This window comes from Dermacentor andersoni, chromosome 2 (genome assembly GCF_023375885.2).
Source record: "Dermacentor andersoni chromosome 2, qqDerAnde1_hic_scaffold, whole genome shotgun sequence".
NCBI classification, from domain to species: Eukaryota; Metazoa; Arthropoda; class Arachnida; order Ixodida; family Ixodidae; genus Dermacentor; species Dermacentor andersoni.
In genome coordinates this window covers 160,730,662-160,753,016 of record NC_092815.1, presented here as the reverse complement: position 1 = coordinate 160,753,016, position 22,355 = coordinate 160,730,662, and the positions used below count along the sequence as shown (strand labels likewise).

Sequence of the window (22,355 nt, the reverse complement as noted above, 5' to 3'; positions counted from 1 at the left end):
ACTGTACGTTGTTCTACTTGGGCAACTGTTTTCCTGTTCTCCATGTTCAACGCTTCTAACGTTGGGTCGATTAGAATAACGCAAACGCCAGCTTGCCAAATAAGTTGGTTTTGGAGTACCCAAGAGACATGTGATTGCAACGGAGAGGCACCGTTTATTCGACGCCGTATGCGCAACAGCCTATTTATGAAGTCCGACTCGCGGTTTTTTAAATTTTGTTTCCGTTGTCACTCTCACCTTGTTTATAAACATCACTGAAGTGATGCAGTGTTCTGGTGTTTATAGATCCTTTTCCTAGTGGCAACATTAGCCAACCTGTCTAACAAAAATAATTTTATATATCGCGGTGCAAAATACGAATTTAAGACTTGCTATGTTAAGTTGTCAGAGCTCTGACGACCGAACACAGTAAGCTTTAAATTACATCTTGCAGCATGTTCTTAAATCTTGCTTTTTTTTTTTTTTTTAAACAGCTTTGGTAACATTAACTTGGACACCCTATATATACGCCTTGTTGATACGTAGCTTCCTACAGACTTTATTCAAAAACATCTTTATAAAAGAAATTCGACAATTCATTCAATGTCAGAAGGCAGCTCCCACCTCTCGGTCCTATTAGATTCGCAAAGTTAAAATTAATCGATGTTTTATCAATCAGCTGGAAAGACTGCACGATTGGCGGGGACATAGAAAAACGAGATTATTTATTCCGACGAAACTCATAGTTATAGCACTCAGCAATCATCATGAAATTTAAACGCTTGTTCTTAGAAGAAAATGCAAAATCACGCGCACGTCTTTACTGTAGTATTGCTCCTTATAGCATAGTTAAAGAAAAAGACAAAAAGTTAAAGACAGAAATGTTTGTGACAACGCGCAGTGAGACGTCCTTGTACAACGTTCCAGTGCACGCTACGTTCGTTGCGTATACATTGCACACATTTATATCCTCAAGCCGTCACATCTTTTCCATCGCGTCGCACTGGCGTCAGCGGACGGAAAAACTGTCGTTAACGGTCCTGGCAGCGGGCGCCGCCTCCTGTCTTCTCGAGCCCGCCAGGACACTCGACAGCAAGCTTCCATAATCTGAAAGTGAAACCGATATTACGCATACGAAGATCACAAATGTACTTCAACGCTTACTCAAAAAGTCAAACACACACACACAAAAAAATTCCGATGACACTTAAGCCCTTCTTATGAGTTTGGAATGGGGAAGCGTTAATGTCCAATTGAACGCCGCCGCATGAGCGGTCCATCGAGCTATGAACTCTTCGCGGGCAAGCGAGCGCGTTGAGAAGCTTGGTCGGTTTATATAGCCCAGTGGCTAAGGTAGTTGGCTTCTGAGCGTGCAAGTCCTAGGTTCGGAACTCACTACCGCCAACACATCTTTGTTTTCTTTCGAATTTATTTGGTTTTTATTTTTTTTAAATCCTTATAGCGATTACCGGGGCGAAGTTAGAACGCAGGCGAGAGCTTGCGCGGACAGTAGAACGCGCAGATAACACAGGCTTGCGAGAGCGAGGGTGACGTGACGTCGCAGCGATGCCCTCTCCCCTCACGCAACAACTGGCGTGTCAGCCCTGCAGGAGGTGGTCCCCTTCGCTTGCGCTCTGCTCAGTAGAGGCGCGCACGTGATGTGGTGCCGCAGCCAATGGGAATTCAGGCGCAATTTTGCTGCTACAGACGCTGGCTTTTTTTCGCTCTACGGGCCATTTAATGCTTTCGCATAAGAAAAGAACACTGGCGGAAGGTTGGACTGGAACTCCTTAGACATCACAATGCCTAAAAGCTCCAAGTCGCGACGTTACAAATTGACACCTCAATCAGCTGAGGACGCATTATCACCAGGTTTGTGATTTCTTCACTGCGTGCTTTGCCATGTGGACTGCTAGAGCGTGTTGTCGCGAATCTGAGCTTAGGAGGCCGCACAAAAAGATCAGCGGTGATTTAGCGGTAAATGCGAGAGAAATGCGTTAACATTACGAAATACCTTTCTGTGCCTTGTTTCGCCGTTTGACTCCCACGGCAAAAAAGTGCACTTTCTGCAATTATCGCCCCTCTTTGAGGTCCCAGATCCGAGATTTAAACAGCGTTCGCCACATTGCGAAGTGTGGTTCAGGAGCTCACTCGACACATCACCTGCCTTTTCGAGGAGTGAAGTGCAACTGACGGTGGTTCGGAGGAGACCACCCTCACTTGTAACAGAGAAAGGTAATAAAGTTGATAATTTTCTCTAGATGTACTACATACGGGCTCTCCAGAACGGGGGAGGGGGGAGGTCAAGCAGGGAGCACTCGAGCCCCCTCGTAGTTTTCCTTTACGGAGTTCAGCACACTCACTTCCTGTGTCTTTCATCCCCGCCCCCCTTGCCTGTCATGGCCCTTTCTACTGCTTGAATCCGGCATCTCGAATAAAGAAAAAGCTGGTCATCTGTTCATCACTCCCCGTCTCTCCCGTGTTATCTGCCCCTTCTCTCTCACGATGCTGTTGAGTCAAATGGACAAAAATAGGTGTTTGTTCTACCCTCAGACATGTCGGGAACAAAATTTGGCAAGGTCCCCACATGAGGAGATGCCCTACTTGAACCCCAAGTTTTCAGTGAACGCAGCACCTTACACTTTTCTTCAAACACCTTTCTTCTCGTTGTGTCTGGACTGTCAAGAACACCTGCCGCACGGTTGCAGGAGTAGCACTTAAAGCGAGAGGCAAACAAGTAACGACCTGAGTATTGTGCAAACCCCTCACCGCGCCCAACTCCGCACAGTTCGCTTTAGTATAGTACTGGCACGCAACGTGTCTAAAGGCCCGCATCTGGTATGTACCGCCGACATCGCGTGCAAATAACTAGAGTAGAGGTGCAGAATGAAAGTATCCGTTATCAGAGCACAATCTGTAACACCAGGCTACAGCGACAATAAACGTGATGCTTTGTCACGAGTGCGTTTCATTTTCCCAAGAGACATGGTTGCAGGCCTGCAGCAGCCGAACCAGCTTTTATTAAGGCTGGTTTTAATAACTGGAAAGAAGATACAGAGAGGTTCCTACGGCATGAAAACAGCCAGTTCCACTTAGATTGAAGCGTTCAACGAAAATCTGTCGAGACAGGGAGTATAGGTGTCACACAGCTTGTAGCAAGCAGCAGCCAGTACGATACTACGTGTCATTGTAAGTTCCGTCCTCTTCCTGAGTAGCACGGGCCAAGCTCTGATCGAGCGCACTAAATACGATGGAAATCTACTCGATTTGCCGATGAAAAGACACAGGACATTCCAGCATTGAGGAAATGGATGCCAAAAAAGTGATAAATGGATGAGCAGTGACGTGCAGAACGATTTAATTGAGATCGTGGCCTACGCGATACAGCGGGAAATCGCTAGAGCCACGGTTTGTAGGCCGTTCTACGGCATAATAGCTGACGGAACAACTGATGTGACAGTTGAAGAGCAGTTTGACATCTACGTTCGTTGTGCTGACAGAGCAGTCAACGTCCACGAAAACTATATTGGCCTGTATAACGCGCCGGATAGTAGGGCTGACACGCTATTCATGCATGGGCATCAAAGATGTGATTTTGCGCCTTTACCTTGATTTCCACAACATTCGTGGCCACTGCAGTGACGCGTGACACCTAACATGTGCGGACATTTAGCAGGAGTTCAGAAAAAGATTAGTGGTCTTGAGCCGAGATCTTCGCATGTACATTGTAGTAATCACTGCCTAGATATTGTGTTGAAGGAAACTAGTAAGCGCTGCGACATCATTGGCAGTGCTTTGAGTACAGCAAAGCATCTTTCCAGAGTTATTATTGAATCAAAAAAGCGCAAAAGTGTTTGTTCGTCTCCAGTTCTTCCCTCGGTAAGGAATTCGTGGATGAGCCAATGTCAAATAGCCTTCTGCCTCCATGCCCGACAAGATGGACAGTAAGGGTAAAGTCGATGAAAAGGTTCACTGAGAATTACTCCAGGGTCCAAGAAAGATTAAATGACATCCTTCAAGGAACAGGCTCGATGGCAGATAACAGCAAAGCCGTTTTGAATGGATACCAAACAATCCTGGGTAAGCTTGAAACGTTGTTGGGAATGAATATATATCTCCATAGCTTTGTTTGGTTCGTGTGAAAAACTACCAAGTGTCCTCCAACGCTCAATGTTTCGTGCTGCAGGTGTGAAAGAAGGTGCAGAGACTCTGTGCGAGGCACTGTCTTGCCTGCAGTCTGAAACCGCGTTTCAGAAGTTGTGGGACCACACGGCCGCTGTTGGAACTCAGCTATAGTCTGAAGGAGCCCCGCAAGGTAGGCCTACAAAGCCGCCGAGGAGGTTTGAAATGTTTAGCACGCCTCTCCCGCCAGTTGTGCTCGGACCCAAAGCAGCATTGCGCAAAGAGTACTTTGAGGCTATCGGCGGTATTACGAGCGAAGTGCGGTGGCGCTTTGATCAGACTGGCATGGTAGTGAAATTAGGAGGCACGTTGACTGACCCCGCCGTAGGAAGACAATTCTCTGCTGACGACCTAAACGCGGCATTATAGGCGCGCACGCAGCTGATTTTGATCTAAGCCGTCTCTCGGCGCAGTTTTTGCTTTTTCTTTCTATTTTGTCAAATGTCGAGTCTGTCAATTGAAAGCATTTCGAAAGCTCGATCCGCAGGCAAAATATGAACACGTCCATGAGCTGCTAGACCCAGTCGTCAAATACATGCAACATCTTTCTGTACCTGCATCTGTAGCTTCGGCAGTACGCTCATTTAGCGATTTACGCCATATTATAATTTATCTGCGGAACCGCAAAAAAACAGAGGAGACAAACACATATTTTCACGAGGAAAGGATTGCCACGCTCAACTTAGAAGACCTGAGCAAAGAATTTGCCACCACGACTGCTGAGCGAACAACGAATTTTGATCTTTGAGGCGATCAGTAAGGTGTGCGTCTTTCATCATACTTTTGAAATCTGGAGCAGACTGCAAGCACTATCTGCAGCTATCCATCTCTCTCTTTTTAACGCGATAGTGTTACGGAGCCCGTGCAGCGAAAAAATCCGACGGAGACCAGCGGCCCGCGTCGGACGTCCTTTTGTCAAAACTATTTTCGCACCACTTATACTCAGGTCATCCATATGACGCAAGGAGTTTACTGAACTAATTGAATTTCCCAAGCTAAAATACGTGGAAAAATCATAAACTACGACATACGCACAACCTACAGATAAGGTAGCTCTCGGATTGTAATTTGGCTAAACGAGAAAAAATTATGGTTTGCGAAAACCCCAAGAAACCCCTTTTCCAGCAGTTCTACAATTCACAGACCGACCGCGGCGTCTGCCATTTGCGCACGCCGGCGCGTGGGTGTCTCGGGGCCCACAGAGCGACGCGCCCAGTTCTTTGTAATACCTACAGCTGGCGCTCGCCTCCGCCGCATCGCGACCCACACAAGAGGCCGCGTTTCTACCACAAAGCCCGCATTCGTGCATAGCGTTCGCGACCAGCGTTTCCCGGTAAACATTACGGTTACATACGCTCCAGTTGCCGGGAAGCGTGGGAAGCAGTCAAAGATCTTTTTCTCTTTCTCTCTCTCTGCTCGCTACCTCTGCCTTTTATTATCGGACGATAGTCCATAGGCGGGCAGTTTAGAACCGTATGATGAAGCGGTACTGTCTTGAACAAGCTTGTGCGCGTAAAGAATCGTTTTGCCGAGAGAAATCCATACTACGGTGTACCACACGCAGCTCTTCCCCGTCCCACTTCAAGCGGTTTTTGTTTTCACGCACAGAGCAGGTCGGAATGCGGGTTGTAAATGCACTCTCAAGCAGAAAATTCAAAGGCGGCGTATTTTTACTGAGCTCCACGTCAGTCGAGCCCGCGCGGAGCACAGCTCCTTACACTCAGGCTATAGACCCGATGTTCAGATATGGCGTATGGCATAACAACATAATAATAGTACATGTAGAAGGCAGCTTGCTGCCTGAACTAAGAAGCAGTGTCCAGAAAGGTATAAGCGGGGTGCCTACTTTAGACACCGTGAAATTCTGCGATGTTGTCAAATTATAGAACGGCGGCGTTTATGGCTAATCAGAAGGGCCGTAGCGGCATTGTCAGCCAATTAAAACTGAGAAGATGGCGAATTCTACCATTTGACCCAATCTGACACTCTCCAGAATACTTCTCACGGTCCGCTTTGGAAATGGAAACCATGAGGGGGCGCCAGTGGTCGCTTTGAACATCTGCAACTCCATGGAGGAAGGGAAGAACTAGAAGGGAGCGTTATTCAACTAACTTTATTCCAGAGGAGTCGGCCCAACGCGTGATCATGTCGCGCTAAGTCATGCGGTAAGTTTTAGTGTGAAAGAGTGCGACAGCAGCGTGCAGCAGCTGCACTTACACGATGCACAAAGAAAGGATAATCGAGTATTCGTTGCAATATAAACGACTGAAGTTTCTCGAACACGCCTAGAGAAAATGTGCGCAGAGCGCTTGGCAAGGCACCCAAACACGTGCGCGTCGATGTTAAAACCCACCGCATATGGACTCGTGTAAGTGCCGCACTTCTTCTTTCGCAATTTTGACCAGGTGCGGCCCTTGCAAGACATTGAACCTTTAGGTCAAAGTAGTGCCGGAGCAGCCGGCGACTTGTGCACATCTCGGGTCTGGCCACCTCGTAGCGGCACGCGGAAGCACGATGCGCGCGAAAATTCGCCGATGCGCGCGAGGCATCGGGGCACCGAACGCGATTGCTTCTCCGGTGGTCAAATATTATTAATAAAGATGTTTTACTCTCTGCCCAGGGCTGCCAAGTTGGGGGTGCCCCAGTGCAAGCACCCTGGGACAAGTCCGTCAGGCAGGGTCACGTGTTGGGCCTACTTTTCGAAGGATAGGCGAAGGGGATGGCTTCACGGAAAGTTAGCTGGCGAAGGCTGTCTGCGTGACATAATGCTCCCCCTTAGTTTATTTCCTTCACGAGTCCCTTCCCTCCTCCTTCTGGAGGACTCGTGACGAGGGAACTTTACACGTCAACCCACAGAGTTAATCGATTCCCGAGGGTTAGTGGCGCTTACCAATGAGTGAGCAGGAGCGCCAGCCTCTAAAATGCCACCGGCACGGGCGCGAACACACCCGAATGGCTCCGAGCAATTCAAATGCTCATATTTGCGTTCTGGAAAGCGTCATAATTGCGTTCTGGAAAGCGTCATAACGCTCTGTGACAACCTGCCGCCTTCGGTGCCCCTTGTAAGGTGACGTCGGGTCGGCGTGACCGTTATAAAGCGCCTCCTCTGCACGCGATGTTTGGGAGTGTGCGAATATTCGAAACTTTCGAATAACGAATCGAACAGTCACTGTTCGCAAATGTGAATATTTTTCGAGTACTTTTAGAATATTTAAAAACGCCAGCTGCGCCCAAATAAACGTAAAATTGAAGCAAAAGTACGGTAATTGTTCAACCCCGTGGGCAAAGTATAGACATAAAACACAACAACTTGCGTAGTGGAACAGGCTACGTCACTTAGGTATCCATACTTTGCAGGCTGTACAGCGGTCATTCGCACGCTGTGAAGAGTCCTGTGCGTGCCAAAAAACTACTACTTTGCTCTTAATGCTACATTTGTATTTTCAATAAAGAACGCTTCATAAGGCATACGCACTGTGTAATGACAGTAACTTGCCAACTTCAATACTGGGATGTGAGCATCCTTCTATATTAATTGTGATAACGGCTATTTATTACTTGAAAACTATTCAATATCTATTCGATGTTTGATTCATACTCGAATTCGGTATACAAAAATCACTATTCGCACACGTTATATTTATAACATCCATGTCTACAGAAATCGTTCACTAAACGCGAGGACGCATCATTTTGACTCACTCGCGGCGCCTGGAGGGGTTGCCACGTCACCCGCCACGCCTGGAAACGAGAGAGAACGAAGCGTGTAAATCGAATATTCCTCTATATACAAGCGCACCATGCAAGCTGAAATAACGAGACACTCTTTGATCATGAATACTTACGCACTACTTTGGCCCCTAAAAGAGAAAGAGATGTTCATTGCAAACTTAGCCTGCGACTAGCAATATGGTTCCCAAGTGATTATACCACCCTGCGCAAAATCGATGGCACGTTCAAAGGCGTGCAACTGAGAACATTGATGACGGGCTTAACAGTTTGGCTCTTTATAAGTAAGATACGAAAAGGCCAAGTGTGTAAAAGGCAGTTGTGCAGCATCGAGCACTGTCGCTGTAGGAGGGATGAACGGAATATGAAAGGATAATACTAGAGAGCAACACAACATCAATTAGGCAGCTTAATCATTCTTTCGGGACCACGTTCGTATAGATACCTGGAGGAAAATTGGTGGTCACTATAGCAACAGAAATGAAGAACAAAGTTTGCCATTTACAATACGGCGCCCGAACTGCACCTGTAGGTCACTGTGATTTCGCTGTCCTCAAATTAATCTTGCGTGTGTGGGCTACACTTTCCCGCAGAAAAAGTTATCTAAACTAGCTAGTTTTAGTGTTTTAGTTCATTGAACTGCTGCATAATCATCATTATAAACAAGAGATTATTCCCGAGCAGCTGTTGTAAAAAATCCATGATGTCGCTTGAAGATACAAGAAACCACGGTAAAGTTCCCTTTAATTCTTTGCACTTAAGATGTGTAATATCACCGTCACACGCGCCATTTTCGATTGCAATCGATCCCGATAGGGCTCGATCGCGATCGAAAGTGCCCTGCACGTGTGACCGTGGGGTATGCAAAATCATACTGCATGGTACTGTATATACGTCAGTTTGTGCAATTCTGTAGACTTAGTTACTGTGGCTTTAACCATCTTGTACACGATGTATGTGCTTTATGTTTCTGCTATAAATTAATTCTGCGCTGCTTAGTGGTGAAAATTCAGTGACGATTTAGCGGTAAATGCGAGGAAAATGCGTTAGCATATACGTCGCTCCTCTTCGAGGTTGCGGATCCATGGTTTAAACCGGGTTCCCCGCATTTCAAAGTGTTGTTCAGGAGCTCACTCGACACACGTCCTGGCTCTTCGAGGAGCGAAGTGCCACTGACAGTGGTCTGGAATATATCACTCTACAACGTGACCATGCAGCATCGCGCACGCACACACTTTTTACCACTTTCACACTCCCAATGCTAAAGCATTCAAATATATAGTTGCCCTTGTTAATATGCTGAACTGATTGACGTTCTGCTAGTAACAGCGCAAAATGTAGACAAGAGACGAGACAAGAAGACACCACAAGCGCTGACTGTGGTGTCTTCTTGTCTCGTCTCTTCTCTACATTTTGCGCTGTTACTAGCAGGATGGAAAACCAACAAGCCCAAGCTGCTATTCTAGTGATGGACGTTGTAGCATTATGCGATGTTTAATGGCTAGTAGTGCGTTGTAAACAAATTGTCATACTGCACAATACTTCTTTCATGTAATGAACGGTTCCTAAGTCCTAGTTTGTCAAGTTACTGCGCACTTTATAGCCCAGGGAACCGCTCCACTTGTGGAAACGATTCAATTCGATTCACTCGTGGAAGGACACATTGAGCATGCATGGTTCATTAAGAGTGCCGAGCCCGTCGAAGGCGCACCCTGTACGTAGGCGATGCCCAGGGCGAAGGACAAGCTCAGGGCCACCACGAAGAGGATGCAGAAGGCGCAGAAGCAGGCGTCCGAGCACGACACGAAGTACGGCGGGGCACCGGCCTGCTGCTCGCTGGCGCCATCCCCGCTGCCAGACTCCTCGGCGGCGGAGACGACGGTGGCGTGGGCGTTCCCGGCGCTCGCCGTCGGCGGCGCCTCGAGCACGGACCGGCTGCTGCACACCGCGCTGCTGGCATCGGCCATAGCGTACACCTGAAGAGACAGAGCGTGCGAATGAATGCTCTGCCAGATCGATGTACGAACATAATAGCCGTAAAGATTTCAAGCGGAGTTTCATGGCTCTGTGGGTGCTCTGTGTCGCTAATGCGTTGGCGACTCTGCTCTTTGGTGTAGCAAAGCAACTTGCTGCCGCTATTTAAGCTTTCTACTGGCAAGTTGGAAACGTCGAAGACAAGTATACTCGTGATTCCATTCTCGTTCACAAGTATTATTTTGACATGTGCTATTCCTCGGTGCTCTTGTAAGCTAACTTACTGCTTTGTAGAAAGTATATTTTCCGCATGCAAAAGAGTCATATAAATAGCTTATCACTGTTTTCATCTTCTTTTCTTGTGTTGTTTCATTTCTTTTCTCGAGGTGTTAGAGTAATATTTCGACAAGCGAATGTTAGGGCTGTTCGTAATCTGCTTGGTCTCTGTATATGGTCATTGCTCCTTGAATGAACTTTGCTGATGCTAATATTTACTGTTTGGATCCTTGTACACGTATGTGCCCATGCGCACTCCTGTCAAGGCTGCCAAGAGGTAGCCGGCTGTAGTTGACAAGCAAATAAATAAATAAAAGCAGTCGCAGTTTCGCCCTAAAGGCGAAGCATCGATTGCGATAGCAAATATTACACAGCTATACAAATTAAGGAGAGTTGTTTCATCGGCCGTATAAACTCGTAATCATTCCCTTTAACTAAACAAGCAAGCATGGTGTCACGCACGCACAGGCAAGCATGAACACGTATCCCTCGATGAGCGCGGGCGCCCATGTCAAAACGCTGGCGTGAGGAAGAGAGGCAGCAGCAGCGAGCGAGTTGATTTTCGTGTTGCCTCCCACTTCAACGCGAACTAAGCGGGTCGAGTATATTCACAGCGCACACGAAGCTACTATCAGCCCTCGACGCGCCTAGACTATGTACTCATTGCAGACTGCTTTCGATATGGCCAGCGCGACGTACGCACCTACCTCCGGGGTAAAAAATTATGGGGTTTTACGTGCCAAAACCACTTTCTGATTATGAGGCACGCCGTAGTGGAGGACTCCGGAAATTTTGACCGCCTGGGGTTCTTTAACGTGCACCTAAATCTAAGTACACGGGTGTTTTCGCATTTCGCCCCCATCGAAATGCGGCCGCCGTGGCCGGGATTCGATCCCGCGACCTCGTGCTCAGCAGCCCAACACCATAGCCACTGAGCAACCATGGCGGATACCTCCGAAGTAGAACGTTATATATATATGTATATACACACACATTTCCCCCAGTAGACGTACTTACTGGGGGAAAGGGGGAAGTGGGACACTTAGGCCCCGCTGTCAGAAATGAGAAGGGAGCGAAATATGTCATTTGGCTCCCCCAACCATACACACACTGCAACGGGGTGTTCGAAACAAGGGTGCTTCCAGTGTAGCCTCATCTCCTTGCCAAAGCATACAGAGAACGAGAGAGCCCCCGCCGCCTTCTGGGCCCGCCAGATAGTGGCTGGGAGGGATTGTGCCCCCTATCCTTTACGAGCGTGGTAGTAGGACAGCACGAACGCCATTATTCACGGAGAGCAGGGCTTTATGTATACAGGGGGAGGGGGAGGCGTTCGTGTTGTCCTTCTTTTCTTCTTCCGTGTTCAATTGTGCGCTGGAACGATGTTTCATAATGCCAATCACAACCAACTAGCCCAGCTGGTCATACTTAGCGATATACTTTCTAGTACATTGGGCCCTGTCTCCCCTCATTCTTTTCACTTTTTCTTTTGGTTTCGACGCCTCTGATTATTGTCGCCTGTACCAAAGAAAAAGAAATTTTTTGGTGGTCCGGTGCATTAATAACGCCCCCTCTCTCCCCCCTCCTCCCCTCCCCCTGTGCACATAAAGCCCTGTTTTCCGTGAATACCGGCGTTCGTGTTGTCCATCTCTTCTCGTCCGTGTTCAATTGTGCGCTGGAACGATGTTTCATAATGCATATCATAGCCCGACGTACAGGGAACCTTGCGTTCGAGCCTGACTACGCATGTGCGTTAGCTAAAGATCCGCGGCGCCAGATAACAGTGAACGCGCCTAAGCGGCAAGTTGTGCGCCTTCCACTTACACTGACTGATTAGTTCACGGGTTTATTTATTGATTTAAGCGCCCTGAACCACTCTCTATATCAAAGTCGAGATTGCACTTGAAGTTAAAATAGACTATTTCAGAAATACTTTGCCGCAGTAAGCACTTCAATGCGTTCAGCAGAAGCGGAGTTATTGGCAATCAAACATCCCCTGCGCTGTGCTTAACTCTCCTTCTTCAATGACTAGCACTGCGAAGGCTACGGCAGACCAGGGTGTGCACACAACGCTCCGCCTATTGAACGTCACCGCAGGGCGCAGTTCAAATTTGATTTTGGGTGTTAACGTAGACGCCACGTACTACTTTCGATGTTGGCGCCTGCGAAGAGCCAAACGCGGTTGTCCTCAGCGAGCCGCAGTGAACTCAGTCAGCGGACTCATCGCGACACCCCGAGGCGACCGCGGTCTCTACGCTACGCAGCAGACCGCAGCTACATGCAACTGTAGTGCATATGCGCAGCGTTTGCTTTGTGCACGACATAGAGCCCTCATATGAGTGCGCAATCACGCTCATATGCTCCTGCAGACTAGCCGTGCTAGCTGGTGCGGACTGGCTTCGTCCTGCACCAGCTTGACCGGTGGATATCAGCCACGTCCAACTTGCGCATTTTAAAGAGTTATCAATAATTCAATACGGAGCTAAGTCTGCCAGGAGCGACCATAAGTCAGCGCGCACTGGCAAGCGTGTGTGTGGTCTGACCTCGTTTCGCGCAATTCGAGGATAGTTGAGTGCTCAAGACTTGTCGAAATTAGCGGGAACCGACGGCGACGACACCAATAAGCAGCGAGGCCAAAGTTTAAATTCCTACGTCGGCGGCCGCGCCCGAGTGTGAGCAAACTATACAGTCGGTTTCGTCCGGGAGAACGTAATTATTATCAAAATTTTAAAGTAGATGTTTGTCTACTTCAGCTTGTTTATTAAACTGCGTCAGTAAATATACATAGTAACAGTATACGAAGAAAACAAATATGCAGCCTTGGAACTGAAAGATGAAGATGACATAGACGGCAATTAATGAAAGCGTCGCTAGGCTGGTTTCAGAAGCAGCAATTGAAGTGGGAGGTAAGGCACTGAGGCAACCACTAGGCAAGCTCTCCCAAGTAACAAAAGACCTAATAAAGAAACTACGAAGAATGAAAGTGCCCAACTCAAGAGGTAAGATAGAATTAGCGGAACTGTCAAAACAAATCAACAAGGAGAAAATAAGGGATATTCGAAATTATAACATGAGTAAGACTGAGGAATTAAGCAGTAATAAATGGACACATCCTGAAAACAGTGAGAAGGAAACTAGGCATCGGACAAATCAAGATGTATGCACTGAAAGATAAACAGGCTAATATCATCAGCAATCTCGAAGATATAGTAAAAGCAGTGGAATAATTCTATACTGACCTGTGCAGTACCCGAAGTAGCCACGATACCTCCATTCGAAGTAGTAATGAAGAGGTTACAGAGGCTCCTTCTAAACTAGCGATGAAGTTAGAAGGGCCTTGCAAGACATGAAACGGGGAAAAGCGGCAGGAGAAGATGGACTACCAGTCGATTTAATCAAAGAAGGCGGAGACATCATGCTTGAAAAACTAGCGGCCCTTTATACGAACTGTCTACCGACTTCAAGGGTCCCAGAGAACTGGAAGAATACCAACATTATACCAATCCACAAAAAGCGAGGCGTTAAAGAATTGAAAAATTATAGGCCCATTAGCTTACTTTCCATATTATATAAGATATTCACCAAGATAATCTCCAATCGAATAAGGGCAACACTGGACTTAAGTGAACCAAGGGAACAGGCAGGTTTCCGGAAGGGATACTCTACAATGGATCACATCCATGTCATCAATCAGGTAATCGACAAATCCACAGAGTTCAATCAGCCTCTCTATATGGCTTTCATAGATTACGAAAAGGCATTAGATTCACTCGATATACCAACACTCATAGAGGCATTACGTAATCAAGGAGTACAGGACGCTTACATAAATATCTTGGAAAATATCTACAGAGATTCCACAGCTACCTTAATTCTCCACAAGAAAAGTAGGAAGGTACCTATAAAGAAAGGAGTCAGGCAAGGAGACACGATCTCTCCAATGCTATTCACTGGGTGCTTGGAAGAAGTATTCAAGCTATTTGAAGGCTTAGGAGTAAGGATCAACAGCGAATATCTCAACAACCTTCGATTTGCAGATGACATTGTCCTGCTCAGCAACACCGGGGACGAGTTACAACAAATGGTTGAGGACCTTAACAGAGAGGTATAAGAGCGGAGTTGAAGATTAATATGCAGAAGACATAGATAATGATCAATAGCTGGGCAAGGAAACAAGAGTTCAGGATCGCCAGTCAGCCTCTAGAGTCTGTGAAGGAGTACGTTTGCCTAGGTCGATTACTGACAGGAGACCCTGATCATGAGAAGGAAATTTACAGAAGAATAAAGATGGGTTGGAGCGCATTCGGCAGACATTGTCAGATCCTGACTGGAAGCTTACCATTATCATTAAAAAGAAAGGTGTACAATCAGTGCATAACATCAGTGCTAACATATAGTGCAGAAACTTTGAGACTGACAAAGACGCTTGAAAACAAGTTAAGGACCACGGAAAGAGCCATGTAACAAAAAATGATAGACGTAACGTGAAGATACAGGAAGAGAGCGGTGCGGATCAGAGAGCAAACGGGCATAGCCGATATTCTAATCGACATTAAGAGAAAGAAATGGAGCTGAGCAGCTCATGTAATGCGTAGGTTAGATAACCGGTGGACCATTAGGGTTACTTCTAGAATGGGTGCCAAGGGAAGTACAGTCGAGGACGGCATAAGACTAGGTGGGGTGATGATATTGAGAAATTCACAGGCGCTAGCTGGAATTGGTTGGCGCAGGACAGGGATAATTGGAGATTGCAGGGAGAGGCCTTCGTCCTGCAATGGTCATTAAATAGGATGATGATGATGATGATGATGACGACGACGACGAAAAGCGCACTGATCCAAAGGCTATTCTTGATTGATGTCAGTTGTTTGTCAAGAGCAGCCGCGCATGGGAATCTGCTATATTACGAAATAAAGCATCCAGAAAAGAGTAACGAGCAGACTTCTGTTGAAAAGAGCGTTCGAGCGCTCGGAATGTCACCTCCATGGCCGAAACTCGAAGCTACCTATACCGATCAGAGTTCGCCGACCTGGAAATAGAGATCAGACAGTAGCAGCTGGTCCGCGCATACGTTCTCTTGTGGTCGGAATTAAGACCGCGGATCAGTTCTTTTCGAGACTGAACATGTGTGCGAACTCCGCGGTGGTGCTGTTATGACCCTTTTCGCGAAGCAGTTTGCTCTTGAGAAACAAGATGGCACTTTCCACGGTATGCAGTACGTTGCCTCGGCGAAAGCACACGAATACGAAATCACTACTACTTCTGCCCTGCTTCTGTGCGACCAGCTGTCAGAAATGCACCTGGGTTTTCGCTAACGAATTGTGCTCAATTCATGCTGCACAATATGGAGCGGTGAAGCGAAGACGTGTGCAGTAGTTGGTTCTAAAAACTGTTACTGTCATATTAAGGAACGGAATGAATCTGCGTGTCCAAGTTTACGGACCGCTGCTCCTTCAGGACTGCCTGCACTGCCAATGCACGGCTTCCCTTGAGGATAAAAAAAATTCATTCATCCGCCAGCGTTGTAGCGCTAACCTCCAAGGAAAGGTTTTCAACCCCGCAACGTGTGCTCGAGTGTGTACCACTCGTTACGTGGTGACGAAGGAGTATACCGCCGCTTCTAGGCAAATAGCAAGTTTCTCGCACATTATCTACACGCACCCACCCCAAATTGCACGCAAACTTACGCCCATTCAACGTATCAAGTAAGTGAACGGGCGCACACTCCAATCAATGCGCCGAAGCATGGGTGAGGGCGACTACACCGATTGCACACTAATGTTCGAAGCTGAACGTTTCGTAACGGTCCACAGAGTAAGCGAGTGACTAGCGATAATATGTATTCGTTACATGCTATTACAACGCACAGAACATCTACATTAAACGCCTTGTGCCCAGCAAGAACAAATCTATCACAACTGAGCACGCCTGCGAGCGATCAGGCAGAAAATTAACAATCAGATAGTGACAGCCCGGGAAACTTAACGAAATCTGAAACCTGCCAAACCACTGCTTAAAAGTATTTGCTAAATAAATAACGAAGAACTAAACACACTGATGCTGACTCAATTCATAAGCGAAAGGTTAGGATAGCTCGGAATACATTTTTATCCCCGCTTTTATCACAAGAACCGCATACGCTGCTCGCGCCGTTCGGAAAAAGCGTAATGAGCTAATGAACATGTAATGAGCGTAATGAACATGTCCTTTGAAGCTGTAGCCAAAGCTTCGCGTGTCGTCCACCCAGTCACCGTCTACGATATCCGCCGAAACAGATGTTTGCAGAGCCGCGTCGGCGTCATGCACTCTAAGAAAAATTCCGGGGAAAACGGGAGTAACTGGGCCGTTAGTCCTAAAATGGACGCTTTCGTCCCTCAAACGACTAACTGCATGAATCTGCGTGCCATGTGCAAATTTCGGAGAGTAAGTGTTTTTAGTCCCTGGTCGGAAAGAGAGCAATGGGAGGACGAACGGCAACAGTTACTCCCCATGGCACTTCGCTGTTTTCGTCCGTGTCATGGAGCGATGCGGCGAAAACCGTATTGTCTATAAATCGCGAATTGTTCGAAGTTCGTGCATTGTCTATTGAACTACATGCAAAGCAGCACCTTGCCTCTTCGTGAGAAAATTGCGTGAAACTTGAAAGCTGGAATGTGAAGAGCCATGCCCTTCGTGCGCACACCATAAGTGAGCGATACACATTAAACGCGCAAGTCATTGATAGACGGCTAGATTTTCTTGGTCAATAGTACCTAGGTTCCTTCCGTTTCAAGGAGGTTGCGAACTGAAGCGATCTGTAGCTCAAACGGGACACGCTAAGCGACAGAGGAATTGGCCTTCTTTGTCGTGTTCGGTGCCCCGTTCGAGCTCGCTACACGTGCACATGGCGTAGTGCCTCAGTTTAAATCACCCTTAGAATACTCGGGCCGATTTCTATCCGCAGTCACTTATGGCTGCAAGTACACTCAACGTTAGACTCTCACTGCATAGCTTGCACAAAGTGCAGAGTCGCTTTTATAGTGCCGCACTTGCGTTCCCATGCTTAACAATGTCTAAATATCCTGTCCAATCAACCCAGCGGCGTGGTGAAGTGGTTATAGTACCTGACTTGAGAGCGCGAGTTCGAATCCTACTCTCTGGCACGTTATCTTTTTTTTTCGGTTCATTAATTTTTTAAGGGTATAAATGCCTAATTTCATTAATTCTACCTTTCCGGAGCATCGGAACGAATTACTGTTACTCCCTTGAGGAGCATCGGACAAGGGCAACTGTTAGTCCTCGAAGGAGTAAGCGCATGGGGAGTAACAGTTCATCCCACGTCAGTTCGTCCCCAAAAGGACTAATGGTTGTGGCAAATCAGTTAGTCCCCAAAAGGACTAACCTCCCTACCCCTTTTAGTTCTTTTTTTCTTAGAGTGATGTACAGCCTATAAACACAGAGGAAACGGAGGTAACTGAGGCAAGCAATGGACGCGTCACCACGTGATCAAACATGGCAGCGCCCACGGAATCGACACGGAAAGGGTCAATATAAGCGCCATATGACGGAGAGAGAGAAAGAGAGAGAGAGAGAGAACCCTTTAATACCATATGACGGTGCGCACACCTTCTGGATAGTCTCTATAGAAATTTCTTCAAAGACGAATAGCCTAACGGCAATTCACCACCTCGGGCCTCCTGATCCGCCTCAACTTCGCTTTTGCTGGGCCACCTCTTATGGTCAATCACCAGTCCACTCTTCCGGTCGAAGCCACTGGGCCTTCCAGGCCGGGCGTCTCCGCTGCTGCCATGGCGACTATCTACCTTTCTCCCTCCTTCTATCTGCTTTACGCCCATATCGTATACCCCTGCTGGCGCTGAGCCGTGCTCCCGCAAGGGTAGCAGAAGATAGTGCTAGCCTTTCCTCCTTTCCCTACAAGAACCACTTCTCTCTGTCTCTCTATGGATAGTCTATCCTGGTCAGGCACATATGCGGACCCCGAGACGCGTAACCATTTTAGATGTACACACGCAGTGCTTTGTGTCGTTTTACCTTGTAAATCAGTACACTCCACGCATACAGCTGTATCGATGTTTCGGTTTGCACAAACGAACGGCGGCTCTCGTGGTTATATGGGTGGTTCTGTGCTATGCCTCCTCTGCTCCGAACAACAAACGTGTTGCAGATCAGGACGAGGCGGCGGCCGCTTAGCAGACACATGTACGTAACGAGTCCGCGCACGTCACACCACCGGCACGCTTTGGGCGAGACCCAAGCGGTCCTGCATGCTGTACAGTGCGTGTATACATGCGTGTAGCTCGTCAGCATACTTTAGTGCGAAGCTTATGGGTGGAATATGCGTGAAGTCTAGATCAAAACGATATGCTTACAGGAGAAGGTGGTTCGCAGCGATGAGCGGGCACCGGCTTGGCACCTTCTTCGTCTTCTTGGCACGCCGAGCTCTAGCCTCGCGCACACGTGCCGGGTGCAATCGCACGCTTGGGGCGAGATTTCTGCCGCCATCCAGATGCGAAGGTAAGGAAAATGGGTTGGCACAGCGCAAACAGGCAACAACACGCAAATAAGGATTTCCGATGTACCTTCGGCTAGGTGCCGTCGGTCAATATTGGCGAGACACCGCCACCATATATTGTGCTGTGCGACTGCAGCGCGCTCAGTCACGCGGCCGGAAAATGCTTATTTCGATAATTCTTAAAGAAGATCGCACGTACATTTCACATTTTTGCCCAGTTCACAGTGCAGCTGTTTCGTGGCATAGAATGGACGCCGGGCGACGCCACGCCGAGAGACCTGCACGAGATGTATACTATATATACCGACACGTACTGTATACCCTATATTATTCTGTGAACAAAACCGGCAGCAACATCCGTAGCGCTTACTTGGATCATGCGAAGGAAAAGGTAATTAGGTGGTAGCCGTGGCGACGACGCGTTCATGTGACGCTGCTAAGAGCAACACCACGTTAGGTTTTTTTCAACGTTTTGTTGTCATCTACGTATTTAGCGGGAAAAGCTCGGTTATAGGGAAGAAAATCAAGGCCAAAGATTTTCTTCTTGAATTTCTCGCCGACCGCAGCCTTTGTACGTTATTAATACGACTCGGATCTGAAATTACATTTCCCCATATATGAGCCATTTTTGTTTAGAGTTCTCAAAACTCACCAGATTGAGTATTTTGTTTTGTTAGAATGGAACAGCTTTCTTTACTGTAAGATAAGGTGGAAACTTCAAGCCCGTTCATCCGTGTATGCGTCTTTTCTGGCTCACCAAGGATAACCAAGGCTTCTTTCACAGTAAGGTTGTCGTAATTGGCAACGTTTATAGATATAAAAGAGGAATAAAGATCATTGTACGAAGAAACTCCCTGTGGTTAATCTCGGGTGGAGCCCTCTTGTAGAGCCCCACTGGCCGCAGCGGCTTGCCGGGCCTGGTCCAGGGTCGCCAGTTGACTTCCCAGGGCCAGCTCGGAAAGCCGTGCCTCCCAAAAGCACGTCGTGAGTGTTTGTGATGAGCTCACCAGCCTGGACCTGGGCTGGGCGCTCCGTACACTGGTAAGTAATGTGTGTCAGTGTGGATGTGTGGTCATTACACCAGGGACATATCCTGGTTGTGTATACCTCTGGAAAGATTGCGTGCAGTCTCGATATGCGAGGGTATGCGTTTGTTTGAAGGCGGCGCCAGTCCTTGGCTTGTCGGCTGCTTAAGTTAGAATGGGAAGGAGCGCACTCTCGTCTGGTCAGGTGCTGGTCCTCCAAAATCTGCCTGCTAGTGATCGTTTCTTCATGGTATAATCTGAAGGGGATACCGAGGAGGGCTCGGCCAGCAAGTCCTGGAGCTACGAAGTCCGCCTCCTCGTTGCTCCCGAGACCCGTGTGCCCTTGACACCAGGCGACGGAACGGTCCTCCGTCAATCCGGGGCCCAGGATATCGGTGACAGACCTGGGAAGTGTGCCTCTGAGGTATAACCGACAGGCGGCTTGTGAACCCATCAGGATGTATGCGGGGTGACCCCTTCGTTCTTCTCTTATTGCGAGGGCTATGGCTGCTGCCTCCGCGGTGGCGCTTGATCTGGTTCGTATAGACGCGCAGGCCACCACGTTTTCGTTGATTACTGCCATTGCGTATGCCTGTTTTCTGGGGCTTTTTAGTGGTGTGGAGTAAAGGCTAGCGTCGGTGTAGTAGATATAAGGATCGTTCGTTCTCTCGAGGAGTTTTCGTGCTCGCACTTGCCGCCGCCTTTGGTTGTAGAGCAGATGCATGTTCTTGGGGACCGGTTCCACGATGACATGTACCCGTAGGTGCATAGGTACCATGACCATTTCGTCTTCCCAGTATTGGAGGGTGAGTGGGTATCCCAATCTTCGCAGTAGCTTTCTGCCCTGGTGTGTGGATGAAAAAACAATGCGAAGGTTGTGGGATTGTTCCCTACCTTCGCCAAGTTGTTTTTTCATCCACTTTCATTTCCATTAGTTTATCGTTTATTTCATTTATTAAGCACAAGTAATTTCCCCTATGTTGTCCTTGGTGCCAGTGTTTGTTGGCTTCGTATAATATGACTAATAAAAATCGGGCCCCTCGGTTAACCCTATTTCTTCTCCTTCACTAATAACGAGGGTCTCGAATCCGCCAACATTGATGCCTTCAGGTAGCATGTGCGGCTTTATTGACCGGCTGCGTTCACCCAAAAAGATCACGTTCTCGTGAAGCCTGAGGCAGAAAGGATGTTTCACGTCCGCCGTCAAGGTCTGAGTGGTGGCGATGGCTAACACTCCCAGGGTTCTGCTAGGAAACATTTAGTTGGAAAGTTACCCAAGTTACTTAGTTAGTTAGGTACCCAAGAAAGTGGATGGGAAAACGGCGCCGCGGTAGCTCAATTGGTAGAGCATCGCACGCGAAATTCGAATGTTGTGGGATTGTTCCCCACCTTCGCCAAGTTGTTTTTTCATCCACTTTCATTTCCATTAATTTGCCGTTTCTTTATTTCATTTATTAAACCCAAGTAATTTCCCCTATATTGTCCTTGGTGTCAGTGTTTGTTGGCTTCTGATGACGTCAGTGTTTTGTGTCTTAGTATTGCTTCTCTTTCCAGTAAGCAATGCTAACGACTCATGAACAAGAAACATTTCTAATAATTTACAACATTTATTAGGGATGGAGACGTGGTCACTTGCATGCAAAGGTCATAAACCTATACATGGTGTCCCAATTAACTATCATGCACCAAAATTTAAAAAAGAGCAATGCGTTACTCCAAAATACCTTAGTGCTTATTGTTTACAGTAGAGTAGCTGCCAGTATTTTTTTCGTTACTGAGATTTATTTAGGTAAGTGCTTTTATCGAACTTGACACGTATCCTAATTATCAAATGTGAGTGAAACATTTGTAGGCACAGCCGAGGGACATCTAACTACGGTATTTTCAGCGACGTACTGATTGCGTACTAATTTTTTACCATTGATAAATAAGCCCTGCTAAATATGGAGAATACCACGTGACTGCTGTCCCACCCGCATCATAAAGCAGCGCCCTCGAGTATGCTCCCTCTCAGTTATCCAGGACGAAATAAAGTAAATAAAGGAAAACATCTAGATCGAGCTAATGCCTTATCTGCCGCGATCCGGCCCAACACGTCGCATTTTGTATTTGCTGGAAACAAGTTGTGATATCTGTTGTTTTAGCGCAGATGAAGTGCACTTTTTGTTTTTTGCCACAAAACCTATCACCACAAAAGCGAATTGCCAATGTCAATGCAAAGGTTTAAATGTGAGTTTTGTTTCGTCCCACTCGCCATGTCTTTCTCTAGTGAGCAGAAGGTAAACATTATCCTTGCCTTGGGATCTGAAAATGGCAACAAGAGGAAGGCCGCAAATATATGTATATATCAGTCATGGAAGTGCTGTGGTAGACCAAACGCATCGACTATCATCAGAAATTATGAACACCTGAGACAAACCGGCAGCTTCAAGAAACAGCGGCAGAGGACTCCAGTCCTAGCCTACGCACGGATGTTCTAGCATTTATGGCCTCAAACACTCATGCTAGAGTGCAGGACGTGGCCGCCCAGGTACGAATTTCTAAGTCATCAGTTTGGAGGATTCTAAATGACGGCCTTTCACCCACGCCCCCTGAACCAGCACCAATGCCTGGAAGATAGGGACCTGTAGAATCATCTAGATTTCTCGAATTGGGTCCTCACAAAAGCCGGTGAGTCGCCG

The 22,355-nt window shown here is 47.4% G+C and overlaps 1 protein-coding gene across 1 annotated transcript; it reads right to left on the bottom strand.

Annotated features, from left to right (window-relative positions):
• Positions 1-792: 792 nt before the first annotated feature.
• Positions 793-18,560, bottom strand: LOC126540530 (uncharacterized). The gene is made up of 4 exons (XM_050187343.2): positions 18,507-18,560; positions 9,602-9,866; positions 7,864-7,902; positions 793-1,086 (listed from the first exon to the last, which is right to left on the bottom strand). The coding sequence occupies exons 2-4, from the start codon at positions 9,855-9,857 to the stop codon at positions 989-991; spliced, it is 393 nt and encodes a 130-aa protein (XP_050043300.1). The 5' UTR covers positions 9,858-9,866; positions 18,507-18,560; the 3' UTR covers positions 793-988.
• Between the last annotated feature and the right edge of the window lie 3,795 nt (positions 18,561-22,355).